Source organism: Hydra vulgaris, chromosome 13 (genome assembly GCF_038396675.1).
Source record: "Hydra vulgaris chromosome 13, alternate assembly HydraT2T_AEP".
In the NCBI taxonomy this organism is placed as follows: Eukaryota; Metazoa; Cnidaria; class Hydrozoa; order Anthoathecata; family Hydridae; genus Hydra; species Hydra vulgaris.
Window position 1 is genome coordinate 8735001 of NC_088932.1, and position 19825 is coordinate 8754825.

At 26.2% G+C, this 19825-nt stretch overlaps 2 protein-coding genes across 5 annotated transcripts in view; both read left to right on the top strand.

Moving 5' to 3' along the window:
- Positions 1-11609, top strand: part of LOC100209728 (multiple C2 and transmembrane domain-containing protein 1) — a 67623-nt gene extending 56014 nt beyond the window's left edge. For 3 of the 4 annotated variants that reach the window (XM_065816642.1, XM_065816641.1, XM_065816640.1), the window contains exons 6-20: positions 579-801; positions 2039-2150; positions 6326-6437; positions 6510-6565; positions 6635-6765; positions 8003-8237; positions 8366-8514; positions 8599-8701; positions 9247-9423; positions 9632-9751; positions 10114-10230; positions 10708-10773; positions 10882-10988; positions 11058-11265; positions 11468-11609. In XM_065816642.1, the coding sequence (XP_065672714.1) occupies positions 579-801; positions 2039-2150; positions 6326-6437; positions 6510-6565; positions 6635-6765; positions 8003-8237; positions 8366-8514; positions 8599-8701; positions 9247-9423; positions 9632-9751; positions 10114-10230; positions 10708-10773; positions 10882-10988; positions 11058-11265; positions 11468-11506 (1955 nt within the window). In that variant the 3' untranslated portion in view covers positions 11507-11609. Of the gene's footprint in view, positions 1-578; positions 802-2038; positions 2151-5424; positions 6123-6325; positions 6438-6509; positions 6566-6634; positions 6766-8002; positions 8238-8365; positions 8515-8598; positions 8702-9246; positions 9424-9631; positions 9752-10113; positions 10231-10707; positions 10774-10881; positions 10989-11057; positions 11266-11467 lie in introns of those variants that run through there. The other variant, XM_065816643.1, reaches the window with a different exon arrangement.
- Positions 11610-15165: 3556 nt separating this feature from the next.
- LOC136089604 (uncharacterized) lies at positions 15166-19525 on the top strand. Its single transcript, XM_065815656.1, has 2 exons — positions 15166-16474; positions 19251-19525. The coding sequence occupies exons 1-2, from the start codon at positions 15166-15168 to the stop codon at positions 19523-19525; spliced, it is 1584 nt and encodes a 527-aa protein (XP_065671728.1).
- The last annotated feature ends 300 nt before the right edge of the window (positions 19526-19825 follow it).

A 19825-nucleotide genomic window follows, 5' to 3' on the forward strand; every position in this document is an offset into this window, starting at 1 on the left:
ATTTTCCATAAAGTATGTACGCTCGGATGGGGGAGAGGGGGTCTGCAAATGGCATATATGGGGGCAATTATAAAAGAAAGGAGACATTAAATTTAAAAAAATTTCATATAATGGGGAAGGTTGAGGGTCAAAATAAAAGCATACGTACTTTATGGATGACCCCTAAGCTGTATAGTTAATCATAAAATTCAATTAAAAGCTTCCAGGAAAAAAATAAATTTTAATGTTTAGCTTATTTGATAAAAAAGTTCTTACAATATCTTTTCCACTTCTAAATTTGCTATGAAACATAATATATTTTTCAGAATTTTTCATATGACATTGTTTTCTTTTCTTAGTTTTCCAACTATTTCTTTTTGTAACTAATGTCACAGACAGTTATAATAAAATCATATTCTAAAATAGACAATGCCTACAATCTAATGGTTGTTAGAGACAATAGGCATTGTTCTATTATTAATTTAAATTAAATTGATAAATTTGTTCTTTATATAAATTATTAATTTGTGCAAATATTTTAATATTTTAATATTTTAAAATAATTATTTTAACATTTTAAGAATTTTTTTAATTTTTAGGTAAAAGTGATCCTTACGTTAAAGTGAAGTTAAATTCAAAAAATATTTACAAAACTAAAATTGTTTATCGTAACCTTGATCCACAGTGGAGAGAAAGTTTTAGTTTGTATGTTGAAAATGTTGACTCTGATCTTATCTTTAAAGTTTATGACTTTGATAGAATTTTATATGATGACTATATGGGAGAATGTAAAGTTTCATTGGGTTCCTTGAAAGTCAACAAGTAAGTTGATGAAATTTTGTTTTGATTTAGGGATACAGTCCAACCTTAGTCTGTTAAAGGTCAAGAAAAAAAAAATTGGACACAGAGGTTTAACCATAAAACATAGAAACAATTTTTTGCCTGACCTCAAACATTTCTAGGTTGCCAGTTAGGTCGGCATTGCCAAATGCTGATCCTAACTCTGAGGGCTGTGTATATGTATATATATGCATAATAGCCCTCAGAATTAGGGTCGGCATTTGGCAATGCCAACCCTAATTGCTGACCAAAAATTGTTAGAGGTCAACAACAAAATTGCCGACCTCATTTCTATGTTTTATTGTCAAACCTTTGTTTTACATTTTTTCTGCCGACCTCACAGGTTAAGGTCGGCAAAGTATTGCCAACCTTATTTTTCCTAATTCCGAGGGCTGATATATGAGTGTATATATATATATATATATATATATATATATATATATATATATATATATATATATATATATATATATATATATATATATATATATATATATATATATGTATATATATATATATATATAGTTAGTTAGTTAGTTAGTTAGTTTTAAAATTGCATCATTTCTTCTAAAATCACGTTCTACTCTAAATAATAACAATTAAAAAAAAATAGCCTCCTTGACTGTAGTGGCCCCTTTAGCTTTGGGGAGTTGAACTCAGTAAAAAAAAATTATTTAAAAACTATTAGAATGTAAAACATATTGATTTTTAATACAAAAACAAAGTTAATTATGGGAACAATAAAATTTTATTCACAATATTTAGTTAATTTAGTACATAAAGTTTTGTGTTTTTGGTACCTTTTAAGCAGTGCTCGGAAAGTGAAAAAATAAAATGGGATGGTTTTCAGTATTTTCAAAATACTATCTAGTCATTGCTATATTGTAAATACTTTTAAAAAAGGTAGCAGGCCGGAACATCACCCCATCCTGCCTCACTTCGAGTTCTGCTTATCGGTATTTAGTAACAACTATTGTTTGATGAAGATATATTAAATTAAAATAAATTTATGTATAAATAAATAGTGTGTTAAATCATTGAAATTATAAAAACACAATAATTTTTATGATTCCCCTCTATTTTTTAGCCTCTTGTGTCTTTATTGTTAGTTTACCTTAAATTTTATGCAGTTTAAAAGTAAATATGTTGTGTTAATCATTGTTTGTAATAAATGTTTGTTATTTTTATTTTTTATAATTTTTCAATTATTTTTATTTAGAGAATATGATATGCAGTTACCTTTAATTAACTTGAGTGGATTGGAGGAGCAACTGGGATTTATACGAGTCAAGTTATCTGTTATACCAAAATCTCCACGAGAAAAATTTGAGGTATTATTAGACTCACATGCATTTTTTAAGGCCAGAAAGGGGTATGTATTAAGGACATTTACTAAGGCAAAAGTTGAGTTTCTTTTAATCTTCTTTTTCTTCTACATTTTCTACGTCAGGATTTGGCATTAAAAGTTAAAGTGAGCAAAGTCTAGTTCTAGTATGTAGACCTACAGTCATTATATATATATATATATATATATATATATATAAATATAAATATAAATATATATATATATATATATATATATATATATATATATATATATATATATATATATATATATAGCAACGTAATAGCAATAAATGTGAACATATTTTAAAGAAAAACACGATATTTTTTAATCTTGACATGTTTCGTTGTTAACATACTATATTTTCAAACGATAAAATTACAATTTAAAACTCTGGATATAAATATAAAACCAAAATTTGAAGACATTACAGAGAAATATTAACAGACAAATAGAATTATTACAAACCAATAAAAATTAAATTACAAATTATGATACTGTAAATAGCAAAAAAAATAAAATTAAAATTTTAAGTAAATTAAAAAAAGCAAAAAAACTAGGTAGACAAATTTATATTATAATGAACAGTTTGTTTATTTAAAGATGGGTTTTCCCATTTAATATGGAGTGCTTTTTTAATTTTCAATGTGTTTTTATAAAACAACATTGGATTTGAGCAGCTTAGGAAGTGGATCTTTTATACATAAACTGTTTTTTAATTTGTTGGTAGTGAAAATTAAATTAATTATAACATCTTTACAATATTTTTTAATGATTTTAATTTAGATAATTTAGTAAAATTTGAGTAAAATCCTATAAATGGAAGCTTATAATATCTTATATTATGTTTGTCAATACTATTTATCACAGATGGATTTAACTTTTTATCAACAAACAATTTAATTTCAGTGTCAATTATTTTAGGTGGATATTGGTTATTTTTCAAAACATTATATAGATTTTTTATGTCCTTATCAAATCCTTGCCATGTGTTAATGATTTTATACGTTCTATCAATTAAACAACGTATAAGACTAATTTATATATATGTGTGTGTGTGTGTGTGTGTGTGTGTGTGTGTGTGTGTGTATCTAATCTCGCGCTCATTTACTCGGCGGGAGTAAATAAGCGGGAGAGCTGAGAAAAGCTCTCCTAAACCTTTGGGTTTTCTCACTACCTAGCCATTTATTTATAAACAAATTACTTATTTGATAAAAAATATCGATTTATTTTGTTGTATTATTTTCGGAAATAGGACAATTTTATAAGAAAAGGTTATTACATATAAAGGTTTAATAAGATGCAACTTTAATTGAGTTTTGTATTTGTAATGGTAATTTTTTTTTTGGGCATGGAAGAAAGTTTTGCAGCATATGTAAATATGTAAAAGAATAAGAAATAATGAAAAAAAAAAAAAGCTTTGCCTAAATAAAAGTCCTTCGTATTTAGGATACCTGGCTTAACTCAAACCTTTAGTCGATGTATATATTGAAGCCCCTACAGCTTCTTATTTCCGTTTGATATCATTAATGATGTTTTATACTTAACTAAATACTCGAAGTCATTTTTAAATTACAATTTTAGCAATTAATCATTGTTGTTAGCATACTGAGTTAGCATACTCAAATCAAAACAGCATTCATGTAGCCTATTTAATTATTACTTTTGCATTCAAAAGCTTTACACAAACATTTAATTTTTGTACCAAAATATATTTAATTTTTGTTCCAAAGATTCTTGGTTCATATTATTTTTTATGCCAAAGGAGTTTTGATCAAACCATTTAGTTATAATTTAGCTATTTCTGTGTGTAGTCTATAATTTAAAAAATAATTTCAAATGTTTTGGTTTGTTTTATTTAATAAAATTTATTTATCATATCATTTCTAAATTACATAACTTTTATACTTCAACGTCAATGAAACCTGCTTTATTGCAACTTGAAAACCTGATTAATTATAAAAAGTTTGAGCAAAAGGACTTTCTAGAAGTTGCCTATTTGAATAAATTCTTATTCAATCATATTTAATTTATTCTTATTGTGTCACTGTAAATCCCTTTTTTATTTGAATTAAATAACATTAAATTAATTGTAATATGTTCGTTTAGAGAATAATATATTTGTATTAGTGGAACATTTTCTTTCCTCTGAATTAAGTTAAAAACTGATTTCAGGATTTACCGGAGAAAAATTATTCATTCGTGTTGTAAAAGTCTATTTATTGCACTGCGCTAATTTGATTGGTTATGTTTTTTTTTTCAGTTAATATATTTTATTCAATTTTATTTTTAAAGTTAAGATAAATTATCGTAACTTTGATAATTTGACTTCTGTACAGAATGTGAGATCTTTTCTAACTTAAATCTTTGTTAAGATATATTGAATGCAACCATATTATAAAAAATTTAGTAGGTTTTAAACAGAGTACAAGAACTATTGTTTTATAAGCTTTTTGTTTATTGTTAATTGTTGTTATTTTTTATATTTATATTAATCTATTATTACACATCCAAAGCATATCTATTACAAATTAAGTTTTCTTACCGCATAAATTAACCTATGTTTTATGGATAATAATTTTTATAATCAAAATTTTTTTATAAAGAATATCAATAAATTGTTCCAAAAGCCTCTGGAATATTCATGGATTTGTTCAAATTTAAATGACCTCTTCATGCAGGTGTCTTCATGCTTTAGAATGATAATCCCTTTTTTTTTAATTTTTTCTTACTTCTATCTTTTTAACTTCTGTATAAAAACGACTGAGTAAAAATGATAAGTGAAAAGTTTGTTACTTGTTATACTGTCACTAAAAATACATTATTCGCTACAATTTTGTGTTTAAAAACTTTATAAGGTATTGCGGATTTCTATTAAAGTATATATATATATATATATATATATATATATATATATATATATATATATATATATATATATATATATATATATATATATATATATATATATATATAAAGTTCTTATATATATCTTTTATATACATTAAGTTCTTATATATATATCTTTTCAATAATTTAAATCTATTCTTTTTTATGTTTTTTTTTTAAATAACAATAAAAGTAATAGAAATTTGTTTTGCGCTAATCTCTATAAACGTTTTGTTTGTATACTTGTGCAATCATTTTATTCGTGGGTATTTAAAATGTAATGGAGGAGGCCTGATATTTACCAAAATAACTGTTTGTTTGGGTTTTATTTGTTTTTATGCAAAATTAAGTTGTGATGCGTTTATTAAATGAATATCATTTGTAAAGCAGCATCAATCAATACCAACAAAACGATCACCAAACGGTTTACAAAAATATTTAAGCTGCACAGAGCTTTGCGTGAATATAAGACATGAATTTTCACAAATGTATAGATGATAAAGATGAGTGCCGAAGCGTTATTACTTATTCAAATCAACTAACCAGGATCTTTCAAAGGAAAAGTCGACCAACAAAGAGTATAGATACCCCTTCAATATGTGTAAATGAACCCTTCAGTACTCCTTCAGTAAATGAAGATCGTAATGATAGTTTAAACAAAATATCAAACGATTTTAGCAATGGCTGTACAGGTTTCTATTTACAAAAATCTGCTTCTGACTATGAAGTAGCTGAAGCGCTGAAAATTTATTCTGAACAAAACACTAGAAAATTAAATAAAAACCTTTTTGATGATAATAAACATCTTTCTGAAGATTTTCGACAAACAAGTCACAATAATATTTCAGTTTCTCAGCAACTGCTGACTTCTGATGATGATCAAAGTGTGATATTCAACGCAGAAAATTCTAAACAAATCACAAAAAGTTTAAGCGATCAAGATATTAGCCTTAACCAAAAGTTTTCGTCATTGTTAAAAAAGGTTAAAACAAAAACTAACAAAAGAATTAGTTATGAAAGCATAAAGAGTTTGGTAACCGAAAATATTAGAAATGTTTCTTACAATGAGGTTCGTTTTTCACGAAAATAGTAGGACTTTCTGCTTTGTGTTTTGAAAACAATGTTGTGAAAATCATTTTCTGTTTTTTGATATTTCGTTTTTGTTTTTTTCTTCTGTACATTTATTTAACTATATTATTTTGTTTTACATCTGTTTATTATTTTCTTTGTTATTCTATCATACATATATATATATATATGTCTTTTATTTAGCAACTTCCTCTTACAAGAGGTGCAAAAACAAACAGCAAGTGTAATATAAGCGACTCGGTGCTTTCAGTTACACTCAGAGAGGGAAAAAATCTGAAACCAGTTACACATGCTGGTTAGTAAATTACGTTTCTTTCTCTTTAATTAATTTAAGTCATTATCCCGCCTCATATTTAATTTTGTTTAGGTTATTGTGACGTCTTTGTTCGATTTAAACTTGGTGTTGACAAATACAAATCCAGAGTAAGAAAATGTCTGATGATAAAGGTTTTTTTATTTAAATGTTTTTTTTAGCTGTATAAAATTATTTAGGTCAGCAAGCACACTAATAACCCGGTTTGGAATGAACAGTTTGACATGAAATTAATGATGTCCGGCGCATTTTCATGTTTGGAAGCAAGTGTCTGGGATAAAGAATCCGGAAAAGAAGTATTTATAGGGAGGTACAACAAATTTTAATTTTAACTTCGAAGCGAATATTATAAAACATAAGATATATTTTATATTTGAACGTCTTATATATAAAAAAGTAAATAAATTAAAGTCAATATTTGTTTTAAGTCTAACGTTTTTATCCGCTGTTTATTATTTGATTCATTAAATAACACGTTTGTATTAAAACCATTCAACAAAAGGCAAAGTACACTTTTGCTAAGTTTAAAAAAACTTATTAAACTTTCTGTTTTTGACGTCATTTTTAAGTTTTTATCGCATTTGTTTCGTATTTGTTTTTATTTATGTGTACTAGTTTATATTTGTGTACTATAAAGAAAAGAAAATTTCAAAAGAAACGCTAAAGATTGTAAAAAATCGTGAACAAACCAAAAAAATTTTATAACTTGAGTGGCGGGTGCAGGCTTTTTAGGGTGGTTTGATTTATTTAATTTTTCTTAAAACTATATTAACAGGCTGTTTTTGTTTACAAGAAAACTGGTAACGAATGAACAGTTTTCCTATGTTGATAAAAAACCTTGGTACGGCCATAAAAGGTTTTATTGGTACTTAAAAGTGACCTGGTAGAATATATAAGAATAGATAAGATTCTTGACAATTAATATAACAAAAAAAAAAAAATTTACGTAAAAATGATAGGAATGTAAAATTAATATGTTTTATGTTTTACCTCTATTTCTACTTAAACAAAATGATTGCAACAACTTTTATTGTGGATAACTTTTATTGTTACAAGTTTACTGTGAAATAGATTTGATATGCAATTCGAATTGCATATCGAATTTTTATATTAACGGTTAGAAAATATTTATACCTTCGTCAGATTAAAATTAAGATTAAAAAAGTAAAATTAAGTTAAAAAGTTCAGTTTCCGCACCAATTACGCTGAATAATTATGTGCGAAGGTACGCTGCAGAGACTTTTTTTAATGAACATTTAATTTCCTGGTTTTGATTCATTTAACGAATGTAGTAATTAAATCAGACTTTTTCAGTCTAATTTTATGTTAGGACCTTAAAAACATAAATTTAATTTGATAGGGACTGTACATAATGGTTTTAGTAAAGTATATAGTATAATAATGTTTAAAAGTATTAACAAAATATTAGAAGTTTATAAAGCCTCTTCAATATTTTACATATATTATTTGCATTAAATTTAATCCAATTAAGTTCGTTTCTATGTTTTTAAAATTTAAACGATCGTTATTAAACTTTTTTAATGTAGAGGGAAAATCGACATATCCACTTTAACGGCAGAGAAAACTCATGATATTGAATTAAACCTAGAGGATCAACCAGGGGTCCTATATTTGTATCTTTGTATTACTGGTTTAAATGTACCTGGTTGTATATCGGATTTAACTACTCGTGAAGAAGATCAGAGTTTAATCGCAAAACAAGAAAGTAATTTTTCGCTTTGGAAAACAGTGGAAAACTTCAAACAAATTGGTTGGATGCAGGTAAGATTAATGAGAATGTCTTTAAGGTAATAAAAAGTTTGATAAAAACATTAATCAATGTATTTAAATGTACCATATTTTTTATTGTAATTTTAATGTTTTTTTTTTTATGGATGGGTAATGTTTAGATAAAAGTTCATCGTGCTAATGGATTAGCTGTTGCGGACTTAGGAGGCGCAAGCGATCCATTTGCAATCATAGAACTTGCTAATCAAAGACTTGTTACTCCAACCATTTACAAAACATTAAATCCACAATGGGAAAAAGTCTACGAGTTGTAAGGAATTATTTGATAAAATCATTTTTAATGCAGTTTAAGCAGTGATTATTTTATTTGATAACAAATTTTATTTGATTTTAGAATAATCTATGACATACACGATGCACTTGAAATAACAATCTTCGATGAAGACAAACGAGGACCACCCGAGTTTTTGGGTCGTGTTAAGATTCCACTTCTTTCTGTAAATAATTTTTTAATTGTCCGCGTTTTATTTTATATTTAATTTAAATCTTAAATTTTATCCTTATTACATTTTTGCAGTATTCTCTTTTTTGTTTTTTCACTCCCGAAATGAAAATTTCAAGTTTATTCATACGGTTGACATGAATAAAATTCAAATTTCAGAATATGTATATATATATATATATATATATATATATATATATATATATATATATATATATATATATATATATATATATATATATATATATATATGCATGCAGAGGCTATTTTAGGAAAATATTTTGCGCGGCGGTACCCTCCGTGTCGGCAAAATTTGCCGGAAATATTGCCGAATGTAGGCATTTTATCGTAAAAAGACAGTATTTGCCGTAAGAAGTAAAGTCCTAAATTTTGAATTTGGGCGGCGCCCAAATACGGTTGGCGCTGTCTAGAATAGCCCCTAATATATATATGTGTATATATATATATATATATATATATATATATATATATATATATATATATATATATATATATATATATATTTATACAAACACACAGATTAAATCCGGTGAAAAGTGTGTTTATCAACTTAGAGACAAACGTTTACAAACGTTCAGTAAAGGCAATCTCATTATGACTGCGACTATATTTTACAACAGTATTAGAGCAAGTTTACGAACATTTACTCCAAAGGAAATTAAAGTGACTGGAGAAGCTCCAAAATTTCGAAGACAGGTGAATAGTATTAAATTACGGTATTTATTCAATATTACAGTATTTTTTGTGATTACGATATTGAAACGTTATTATTAACTTATTTACTTATTGCTAAAAATTATGTATTTTTTTAAAATTGAAAATGGCAGCAAAAACCGAAATTTTTATTCGGCAAAAGTTTTATTACGAGTTATTTACTTTTACCATGATTTCATTTAAAAAAAAGCTTTTACAAGAAAATGTCAACCGTGTCACAAATCTCATCCAAAGTATAATAGCAACAAGTGAATTTATTCAAAGCCTGTTTACATGGAAATACAAACTTAGAAGTGGGTTTGCGTTTTTGGTAAGTCTGTGTATTTTTTTGCTTTTTTTAATGCTAGTAATTGTTATGGATCAGTGTTGCCAGAACTTTTTAAATGCCAAAAAATTTGGTTGTAAAATACCAAAATTATGCGGCTCTGCCCCTAAAAAATGACAAATAAAGAAAACTGTATTTTAATGCTTTATTTCAAATTTGTATGTCAATAATTTTAATCTACTAAATTAGTAAAAATTATTATAACATTTAGGATTGCAACGAATAAAAAGAATAACCTACCAATATTTTTTTGAGACTTAATTTATATATATATATATATATATATATATATATATATATATATATATATATATATATATATATATATAATACTTTTTTGTTTTTAGATATACATCTTGTTTGTTTGGAATTTCGATTGGTTTATGTTGCCGCTAATCTTGTTTTTGGCGCTATTAAAGAATTACGTCATATTAATACTATCGCCAACAAATCAGAATTACGATGTAATTTTTTTCATTTTAAAGTATTCAAACGATTTCAAAGCTGAAAAATGTAAAGCGCCAGGTTGTGAAGAAAAATAAATAAATAAAAAAGTTCAGTATTAAAAAAATTATGTGGCGCTCTAAGGTCTATAACCACTTAGGTAAATAAAGTAAAGTTTTGCTCATTTTACGAATTCGCTGAGAAAAAAAATAACATTTTACCTATTTTAAAGTGTTGGCTAAAACTTTATCTTTAAGCTATTGTAAAGTTTTAGTAAGTTGTAAAAGTGTAAGGGAGGTGTTTATCATATCTCAGATGTTTATCAGTTTTAAGTATGTAAATATTAAAATATTATTAGCCAGGAATTAAAATAAGGATAATATTTAAAATGCCATTAAATAATATTTGACCATATTTTTACATAAAGTATATTACGATCAAGTTGTCAATAACTAATAAGTCAACTAATAACTTTAGGAAAAATTTTTTGATTTAAGGAATATAAAGGTGATAATGACGACGACGACGATGACGATGAAGAAAACGAAGATAAATCCAAAAAGGTATTATATCAATAACGGAGTTTTACTTCTGGTTTTAATAATTAATGTTATTTTATATATTTCCGATAAATTGTTATTTTCTGATTTTTGTTAATTTTTTTTAAACAGGGAAAGTCGAAAACATTTCGAGAAAAGTGGGAAGCAATAAACCATATTTGTACTTTAGTACAAAATCATCTCAACAATATCGCATCATTTGGAGAAAGAATTAAAAAGTTAACAAATTTTCTTTTTTATTTTTCATTTTATCAATTACGTCATTATATCGACTTCTTACTTTTCAGCACGTTTGCTTGGACGGTTCCATTCTTGTCTTTTTTATTGATGGTTATTTTGCTGTTGGCTACTATTGTTCTTTATATAGTTCCTCTTCGCTACCTTTTACTATTATGGGGTATAAATAAATTTACAAAGAAAATTAGAAAACCTCATGCTATTGCTAACAATGAATTTCTTGATTTTCTATCCAGAGTACCGTCTGATCCTGAAGTTGTAAGTATATTTTCAATATATATATAAAGTGTTTGTATATATATATATGTGTAGATAAAAGTAAATCAACAAATATATTGATATGAAAATATTTTTGAAATGTCTTTATATTTTGTTTTTTAATATATAAATAAAATAGCTTTATAGTTTTTGTTTTTTTTAATTTAATGTTTAATATAATACTTTTATCTTCTATTTTTAGAAACAGTTTCATCAACACCTTGGTGCGCCTCTTTCATAAGTTTATCATTTTTATTTTATATATATATATATATATATATATATATATATATATATATATATATATATATATATATATATATATATACACACATACACACATATATGTGTATATATATATATATATTTTATATATATATATATATATATATACACACACATACACACATATATGTGTGTATATATATATATATATATATATATATATACACATACACACATATGTATATATATATATATATATATATATATATATATATATATATATATATATATATATATATATATATATATATATATATATGATTACATTGGCAAATAGTTTTTTAATCTAAAGAAAATATTTTTATATTTTTTCATACTTAATGATGGTTATCAAAAGTTATTAAAAAATATTTAAGTTTGGCGAATGCTTCTTAAAAAGAAAAACATAAAACAGAAGGGAGGCCGGTCCTTTCTAATTGTTTGTTTTTCTGCTTGTAAGCAGTTATTCGATCCAAATTTTTTCTTTGCTGCGTTGTGCTCTTTGTCATTATATGTTGTGATGTGTTAGGTGATGGGATTTTTGTATTTTTTTCTTTAAATATTTTTTATATTTATTCATATTTTATATTTAAAACGCATTGTAAATAATATATGTAATATAATCTGAATAAATATTTTAATTCTAATAGTTTTCAAGATTTTTCATTTATTTTCAAAAGTCAATTTTTTATATATTTTTTTGTTATTAAAATGTGTATGTAAGTTTATTTCTATGCAGCTAGATAATAACCTTTAATATAAATTATAGGTTGATAACTTTGTATTAGTTTCTAGTTGTTAGTTAGCCGTTGTTAGTAAATACTGTTCAAAAAGATAACTTAGTAAGTGGGATCATATCTTTTTATGGTTTCTTACTTTTATTTCTAACAAGAAGCATCAAGAATCGTTAAGCATGAGCAGCTTGGCGCATTGTCAGCTATCAAAGTCCGTCAACTGAGTTTTTCAAATTTTAAAACGAGCTAATTTGAAGTTTTTTCATCTAAATATTGCATTAATCTCATTCCTCAAAAGACAACATTTTGCTTCTGTACTAGTTAATCTGCTATCAAATGCTAAAGAAAAGAAATTCTGTAATGTGAGTTAACATTTGTTAAATTTTATACTGCTGAAAAGTAATTGAGACTTCAGATAAGAAAAAATGAAATATTGAAATCCTTGTGGAGAAATTGAGACTTACAAAAACGACAGGGAAAATTAATTATTTAAAAAAAAGTTTACACTACTAATAGACAATTATGAATGGGAAGGTTAGTTTTGTTCTCTGTTGAAAGAGTGGAGAATCAATAATAACTCAAACTAAGTGTTTGATATGTCAAAAGTGTTTTGAAATTTTTTCGCTCAAGTAGTTGTAATCATGAATATATAATCATGAATCAAGTAATCATGAAATAGTTGTCTAAGAATTTTAAGAAGATAGAGAGTAATCCGGTTATATATAGATTAATCCAAAAACAGGTTAAGTATGGTAAAAAATGAAGACATTTGAAAAGGAAACTTATTTTACTCAGCTTAACTTTTACTTTTTAATAACTCCAATGTGTTAAATTTCATTCACTTATATTTTTCAGTATTTTCGTTGTTCTCATATATATATTTTTTATTTTGTTTTGTAATTCTTTCGTGTTTCATTCACTTATACCTATTGATAGTTCCATTGTGTTTAAATTTCTTTCATTTATACTTTTTGGTAATTTAGTTGCGTTCAATTTACATTCACTGGTAGTTCCGTTGTATTCAAATTTCTTTCAATTGAACTTTCCAGTAGTTTCGTTGTGTTTTGGTTTTACATTTGTCCTTTGTTTTTTATATTCGAACATCCTAATCGGATATCTTATTGTCATAAATGCATTCGTGCAAACAACCGAAAAGTTTATATAGTACTTTTCATTTAGGAAAAGTTCCCGAAAATTATGACTTTTATTAATGCCTAAAAATTTTCTATATAATTTCTCTATATATCTTTTCTTTTTATATGAAATAAGAGAATCGACATTTAAAAAATGTACAAAAACTGTTTTTAGTTAATTATTGTTTCTCTATGTTAATTTTTTTTTGTCATTTCGAAATCTTTATTATTAAGAAACACTGAAAGTTTCAATCTAAAAGCTTTTCTAGGTTTTTAAGTTGCAAAAAAAATCATTTAAGCCGAGAACAATAGTGATGAAACTTTTAAATTTTAAAGAAAAAGTTGCAATTTTGATCAAATCGAGACATTTACAAAAACGTAGGATTTCCAATCGGTTTCCCCAATAACCGAAAAACCGCTGGTTTTTTGTCAAAACCGATTTAAATTAAACCGTCGGTTTTCAAGAATGGTTGAGGCAGGTTTTTTCGAATGATGTCTTTTGAATTTATATTAGAAAGGTATAAAAAATCAAATTTGTAAGTAATTAGTTTTTATTTTACTATTTAGAATGTATTTTACTGGGAAACTTAATAAGTCTTTTCATTTTCGAAATTATATAAGTTTTCAAAAAAATTTTCGAATATCGAAAAAAATATGCAAATATATTCCAAGATAAATCTTTCGAATACTCAAATAGGATGGTCTATTCTTTATATTAAAGATTTTTATTCCATAAAAAAAACATACGATATTTTTAGTGTATATGGTTTAATAAAATATTAACGTATATGTATGTAATAAAAATAAATCACAATAATGCTTCTATCAATTATTTAATTTTTTGAAAATATAATTATCTTCCAGATAAATCACGTCCTCAGTTAGGAAATTTGCTGTGCCGCGTAAAATTCCAAAATCAACAGATTTTGAAGGCATCTGTAGCAGATGCGGTTCTGTTGTAACATGCTCCGGTAGATCCACAAACTATTTTGCGGAATCATACTTTGCGTCATGGAATTACTATCAATATTCCTTCCACTGGGGAATCAAGCAGCAGCTCAAATCTACCTCCAGAAAAAATAATTAAAACCATGAACAGTTATTTACAAAAAACGAGCCTTAAAGAAATTGTAGCTAATCTAGCTTCAGATGGTATTTCGATTAATATGATAACTAGTATCAAATTTATTTGCTCATCGACTCAACAAAGAAAAAATTATCTTTTAAAAGTCCAACAACTGTGATGAACTTAATCCATCAAGATTTTTCTGATAAAAAGGAAGTGATGAAACAAGAAATTACTGAAAAAATTCAAATGGGACATAAATTCAGCTTAACGCATAATGAATACACATCTTTGAGGCACAGAAGGTACATTGGTATCAGCCTGCATGAAAGCGAATTTAAGAAAACCTAAACTGGCCTTATTAGGATTTATGGTTCTTGTCCAGCCGAAAGTTTAGTACAAAATATTAAGGATCATTTAAATTCATTTGGTGTCTGTATGAAAAGAGATGTAGTAGGTTCTACTCGTGATGGTGCAGCAATCAACAAGAAGCTTGTGCAATTAACGGACATTATTGATCAGTTTTGCTTTAATCACCCAATTCATCTTGGTGTAGGCGTTACACACGAAAAATAAAGACATGTGTCTTTATTTTTCTTGTATAACATGTCGCTTGTTGATAAAGATATTTAACATAAGAAGTATAAATAGCAACATGGATAAGCTAAAACATTTTCTTATCGAATGCGATTATCTATTCAGTATGATATGCCTAACAGAAACGTGGTGTTCTGACGAATCATGCAGAATAAATTCAAGTTTAGAAATTCCTAACTACAAATTATTATCATCTGAAAGAAAAACTAACAAAAGGGGAGGTGGAATTATAACTTATACTAGGAATGATCAAGTTACCAAAATTAGAGATGACCTTTCGATCTCAGATGCCGATAGTGAGGTTTTTACAATTGAAATAACTAGCAACAAATCAAAAAACATACTGGTCTCCACATGTTACCGGCCACCTGAAGGTGATTTATTTAAATTTTCCAATCATTTAAAACAAATTTTTATAAAAAAGAACAATGAGCAAAAAAAAATATTCTGTATTGGAGACATAAACATAGATTGTTTACAATATGATAAACATGCCAATACTAAACTTTTTTTTGACGAAATGCTTCAACATTACATCTTCCCAATTATTAACAAGCCAACTCGAGTAACTCCAACTTCAATCACTGCAATAGACAATATATTAACTAATTCATTGTTTGATACTTCTCTAAAGGCAGGAATAATAAAGGCAGATATATCTGATCATTTTCCTATTTTCTTCTCCTTGACGCAAGATATAAAATCTAATAATAGTTGTAAAATTAAAACTTATAAAAGAAAAATCAACAAATTTGCTATTCAACAATTTAAAAACTCACTGTCGGCAGAAGAGTGGGATAAAGTATACCATGAATGCAATCTTGGGCACACTAACTCTGCTTATAATAACTTCGAAAAAATTTTCCTAAAAAGCTATAATATGCACTTCCCAATTAAAGTAAAATTAATAAAAGAAAAACATTTAAAATGTCCATGGATCACCAAAGGTATTAAAAAATCCTCAAAAAAAAAACAAAAACTTAATATTAAATACTTAAAAAATAGAAATGAGGCAAACCTAAATGTTTACAAACAGTATAAAAACTTGTTTGAAAAAATTAAAAAAAATTCAAAGAAAAACTATTACTCAAATAAAATAAAAAACACAAATGGTGATATTAAGAAAACTTGGGATATCATGAAAGAAATAATTGGGATAAAAACCTGCAAAATAAATAGTTTACCTGCTCAAATTGTCATAGATAATAAAGAGTATGACAATAATAATGCAATTTCAGAAAAATTTAATAGTTTTTTTGTCAGCATAGGCCCAAATCTAGCTTCAAAAGTCAATTGTCCAAACAACTCATTTGAAACTTATCTAACTAGTGTCAACAACGAGTTAGTATTTAAAGAACTAAAAATTGATGAACTCGAAAATGCAATAAACTCTCTTAAAACAAACAAGTCTCCAGGTATAGATGACATTTGCAGTAATATCGTCGTCAATGTCTTCTCGGAGATACGCAAACCTATTTTCGAAATATTTAAATCATCAATTATAACAGGAACTGTACCAGATAAATTAAAAGTAGCTAAAATTGTACCTATTTTTAAAACCGGTGAAACATTTCTAATAAACAATTACAGACCAATCTCAATACTTCCAACCTTTTCTAAAATACTTGAAAGAATAATCTATAATAGATTATAAGAATACCTAATTCAAAACAAGTTCTTAAATAAAAAACAATTCGGCTTTCAAGCACAGCACTCAACAGAACATGCAATTTTAGATTTAGTTAATAGCATAAGTGATTCTTTTAATAAAAAGCAATTTGTATTAGGAACTTTTATAGACCTATCCAAAGCATTTGACACAATTAATCATGATATCTTACTAAAAAAAATGGAAAAATACGGAATAAAAAAATACTAGCCTAGATTGGTTTAAAAGTTATCTGTGCAACAGACAACAATGTATTATTTCGAACGATAATAAGTATTCTAATTTACTAAAAATAAAATGCGGAGTTCCCCAAGGTTCCATTCTTGGTCCTCTTTTATTTTTAATTTATATTAACGATCTTCCACAATCACTAAAAAAACTTGATGCAATAATGTTTGCTGATGACACAAATTTATTTTATTCATCAGCATCAATTGAAAATCTCTTTGAATCTGCAAATGATGACCTTGAGAGTCTAAACATTTGGTTTAAAGTAAATAAATTATCTTTAAATCAAGAAAAAACAAAATACATCTTGTTTCATTCCAACCGACAAAAAAACAAAATACCAAGCATGCTACCATTACTAAAAATTGATAACATAAACATCGAAAGAACTGAAACTATTAAATTTCTTGGGATAATTATTGACGAAACGATTTCTTGGAAATCCCATATAAAAACATTAAATACAAAAATATCAAAAAGTATCGGCATACTTTACAAAGTCAAAACTATACTTTCCCAGGAGAATCTGAAAGTTCTCTACTTTTCTTATATACAAAGTTATCTAACATATGCTAATATTGCCTGGGGAAGTACAAATAAATCTAAATTAAGTTCTCTATATACACACCAAAAACACGCATCAAGATTGATTTATAATAAAAATAAATTCACTCATGCCGATCCTTTACTTAAAAACTTGAATGCTTTAAATATCTATCAAATTAACATCTACCAAAATGTTTTATTTATGCTCAAATATAAGCTCGGACTTGTCCCAACTCATTTTACTAATAACTTTTTTCAAACCAACGCCAACAGATATACCACACGAGGAACCGGAAACTTTACATTGCCCATAAAAAAAACAAAATTTTCGAGATTTTCAATTGTATACCGTGGCCCCTATTTATACAACAAAACAATACCTCAAAATATAGAACTTACTAAATTGGATAATCTTATTGCCCTGAAGAAAAAACTAAAAGATCTCATAATTAACAAAACCAATTTTATCGATATGTATTAAATATAAAAGAACAATTAATATAATAAAATGTAAAAAGAACAATTTAAGCTATAAAAATAAATAAAAAAGAAATAAAACATAAAATATAAAAAAATAAAAAAATAAAAAATGTTAGCAACTATACATAGTTAATTTTTTTCTGAACAGTAGACCTCAAAAAATTAATGTGTGTCTTTACTCTTTAAATTTTTAGTTTATTTTGTATTTTAAAGGTTCTCGATGAAAAGACTTTTCTTAGTCTTCTGCGAGTTTCCTTACAACTACATAGTACTACTAATATATGTTGATATATATTTTCAACAAATAACATATATTTTCAACGACAACGACAAGCAAGTCCCTAGTAGCCCTGTGGTGCGACGGACTTGCGTATATTTTTTAAATGCATGGGTTAATAGCCAGCACATTATATTATAAACCACGAATTTATTATTTTAATTCGCATGAGTTAAAATGTCAAACGCGCATGCGTTAAACAGCATTGTTAACGCTCTTTAGATATTGTAAATATTTGTGGTGGACATTTATATAAACTGGAGACATGTAAATATTATTTGTTTTTGAAATATATAATAATGATTGTTGTAAAAAAAAAAAAAAAAAAAAAAAAAAAAAAAAATATGTGTCTTTTTCTTGTATAACGTGTTATCGCACGTTGTACAATAGGGTGGCCCTAAAAACAACTTTTTTGAAAAAAATCTGCTCCCACCCCTTAAATGTGTTCTATATAATACGAAAACACTAGGTTTAAATTTTTTTTGAAAAAAACATATTTATAGAGGTCCCCCAAGACCTTTTAATATTTAACGGGTCCCTAATATTTTCAAAAAAAAAGTTTCTCAAAAATAGGTCAACCTGGTACTCAAATGAAGCGCAATTATATAAAAATTTCAAAAATAATATTCATTTTGAAAAATAAATTTGAAGTTTAAACTTATTTATCACAATTATCATGAAAAATTCACTTATTTCATTTTTTGCTAAAAAACAAGATTTTTACGTAGTAAAACCTAAAATAACTATATTATTTCAAAATGAATGTTATTTTTGAAATTTTTATATAATTTCGCTTCATTTGAGTACCAGGTTGACCTATTTTCGAGAAACTTTTTTTTTTTAAATATTAGGGACCCGTTAAATATTAAAGGGTTTTGGGGGACCTCTAAAAATATTTTTTATTCAACAAAATTTTAAACCTAGTGTTTTGTATTATATAGAACACATTTAAAGGGTGGGAGCAGATTTTTTTCAAAAAAATTGTTTTTAGGGACACCCTATTGTGCACCAAATCCCAAGGAAACGGACAGTGATTCAGAAGCGGATGAGCATGGAATTTACGGTGATAATTTTAGTTTTGAATCAGTAAACAATGAGATTAATGTTGACTACCCTGAAATTTTAATGAATGCACGAAAAGTAGTAAAATTCATAAAAATGTCATCAGTTCGTAATCAAATTTTTCAGAAGAAAGTTATTGAGGAATCTGGTAAAGATATCGAACTGCATCTGGATGTTGGTCATTGTTGGAATTCATTTTTTTGAATGACTGCGCCTTTGTTACTAACTAAGAAATGTTTATTTACTAAATTAAATGCTCTTGATATAATCAACAAGCTAAATTTTGAGTAATTAGCTTCATTAAATGCCGCTTTAGAGCCAGCATACCAGCAGTGGAATTTCTTAGCAGAGAAAATGCAACGTTTTCGACAGCAGAAACTGTACTTGATTTTATTCTTACAAAACTATTTGCTATAAATACAGATATCGCATCTGTATTGTATTCTAATTTAAAAAAGTGCGTCGGTGAAAGAATTGACGGAAGTTTTATGCAGTTTCCTAAAA

What these genes read in the sequence shown, in the direction of transcription:
- LOC136089604 (XM_065815656.1), top strand. Translation starts at nt 15,166, where the DNA reads ATGATATGCCTAACAGAAACGTGGTGTTCTGACGAATCATGCAGAATA. An exon ending in TAAAACAAACAAGTCTCCAG is followed by an intron (nt 16,475 to 19,250) that starts GTATAGATGACA and finishes AATTGTTTTTAG; the next exon opens with GGACACCCTATTGTGCACCA.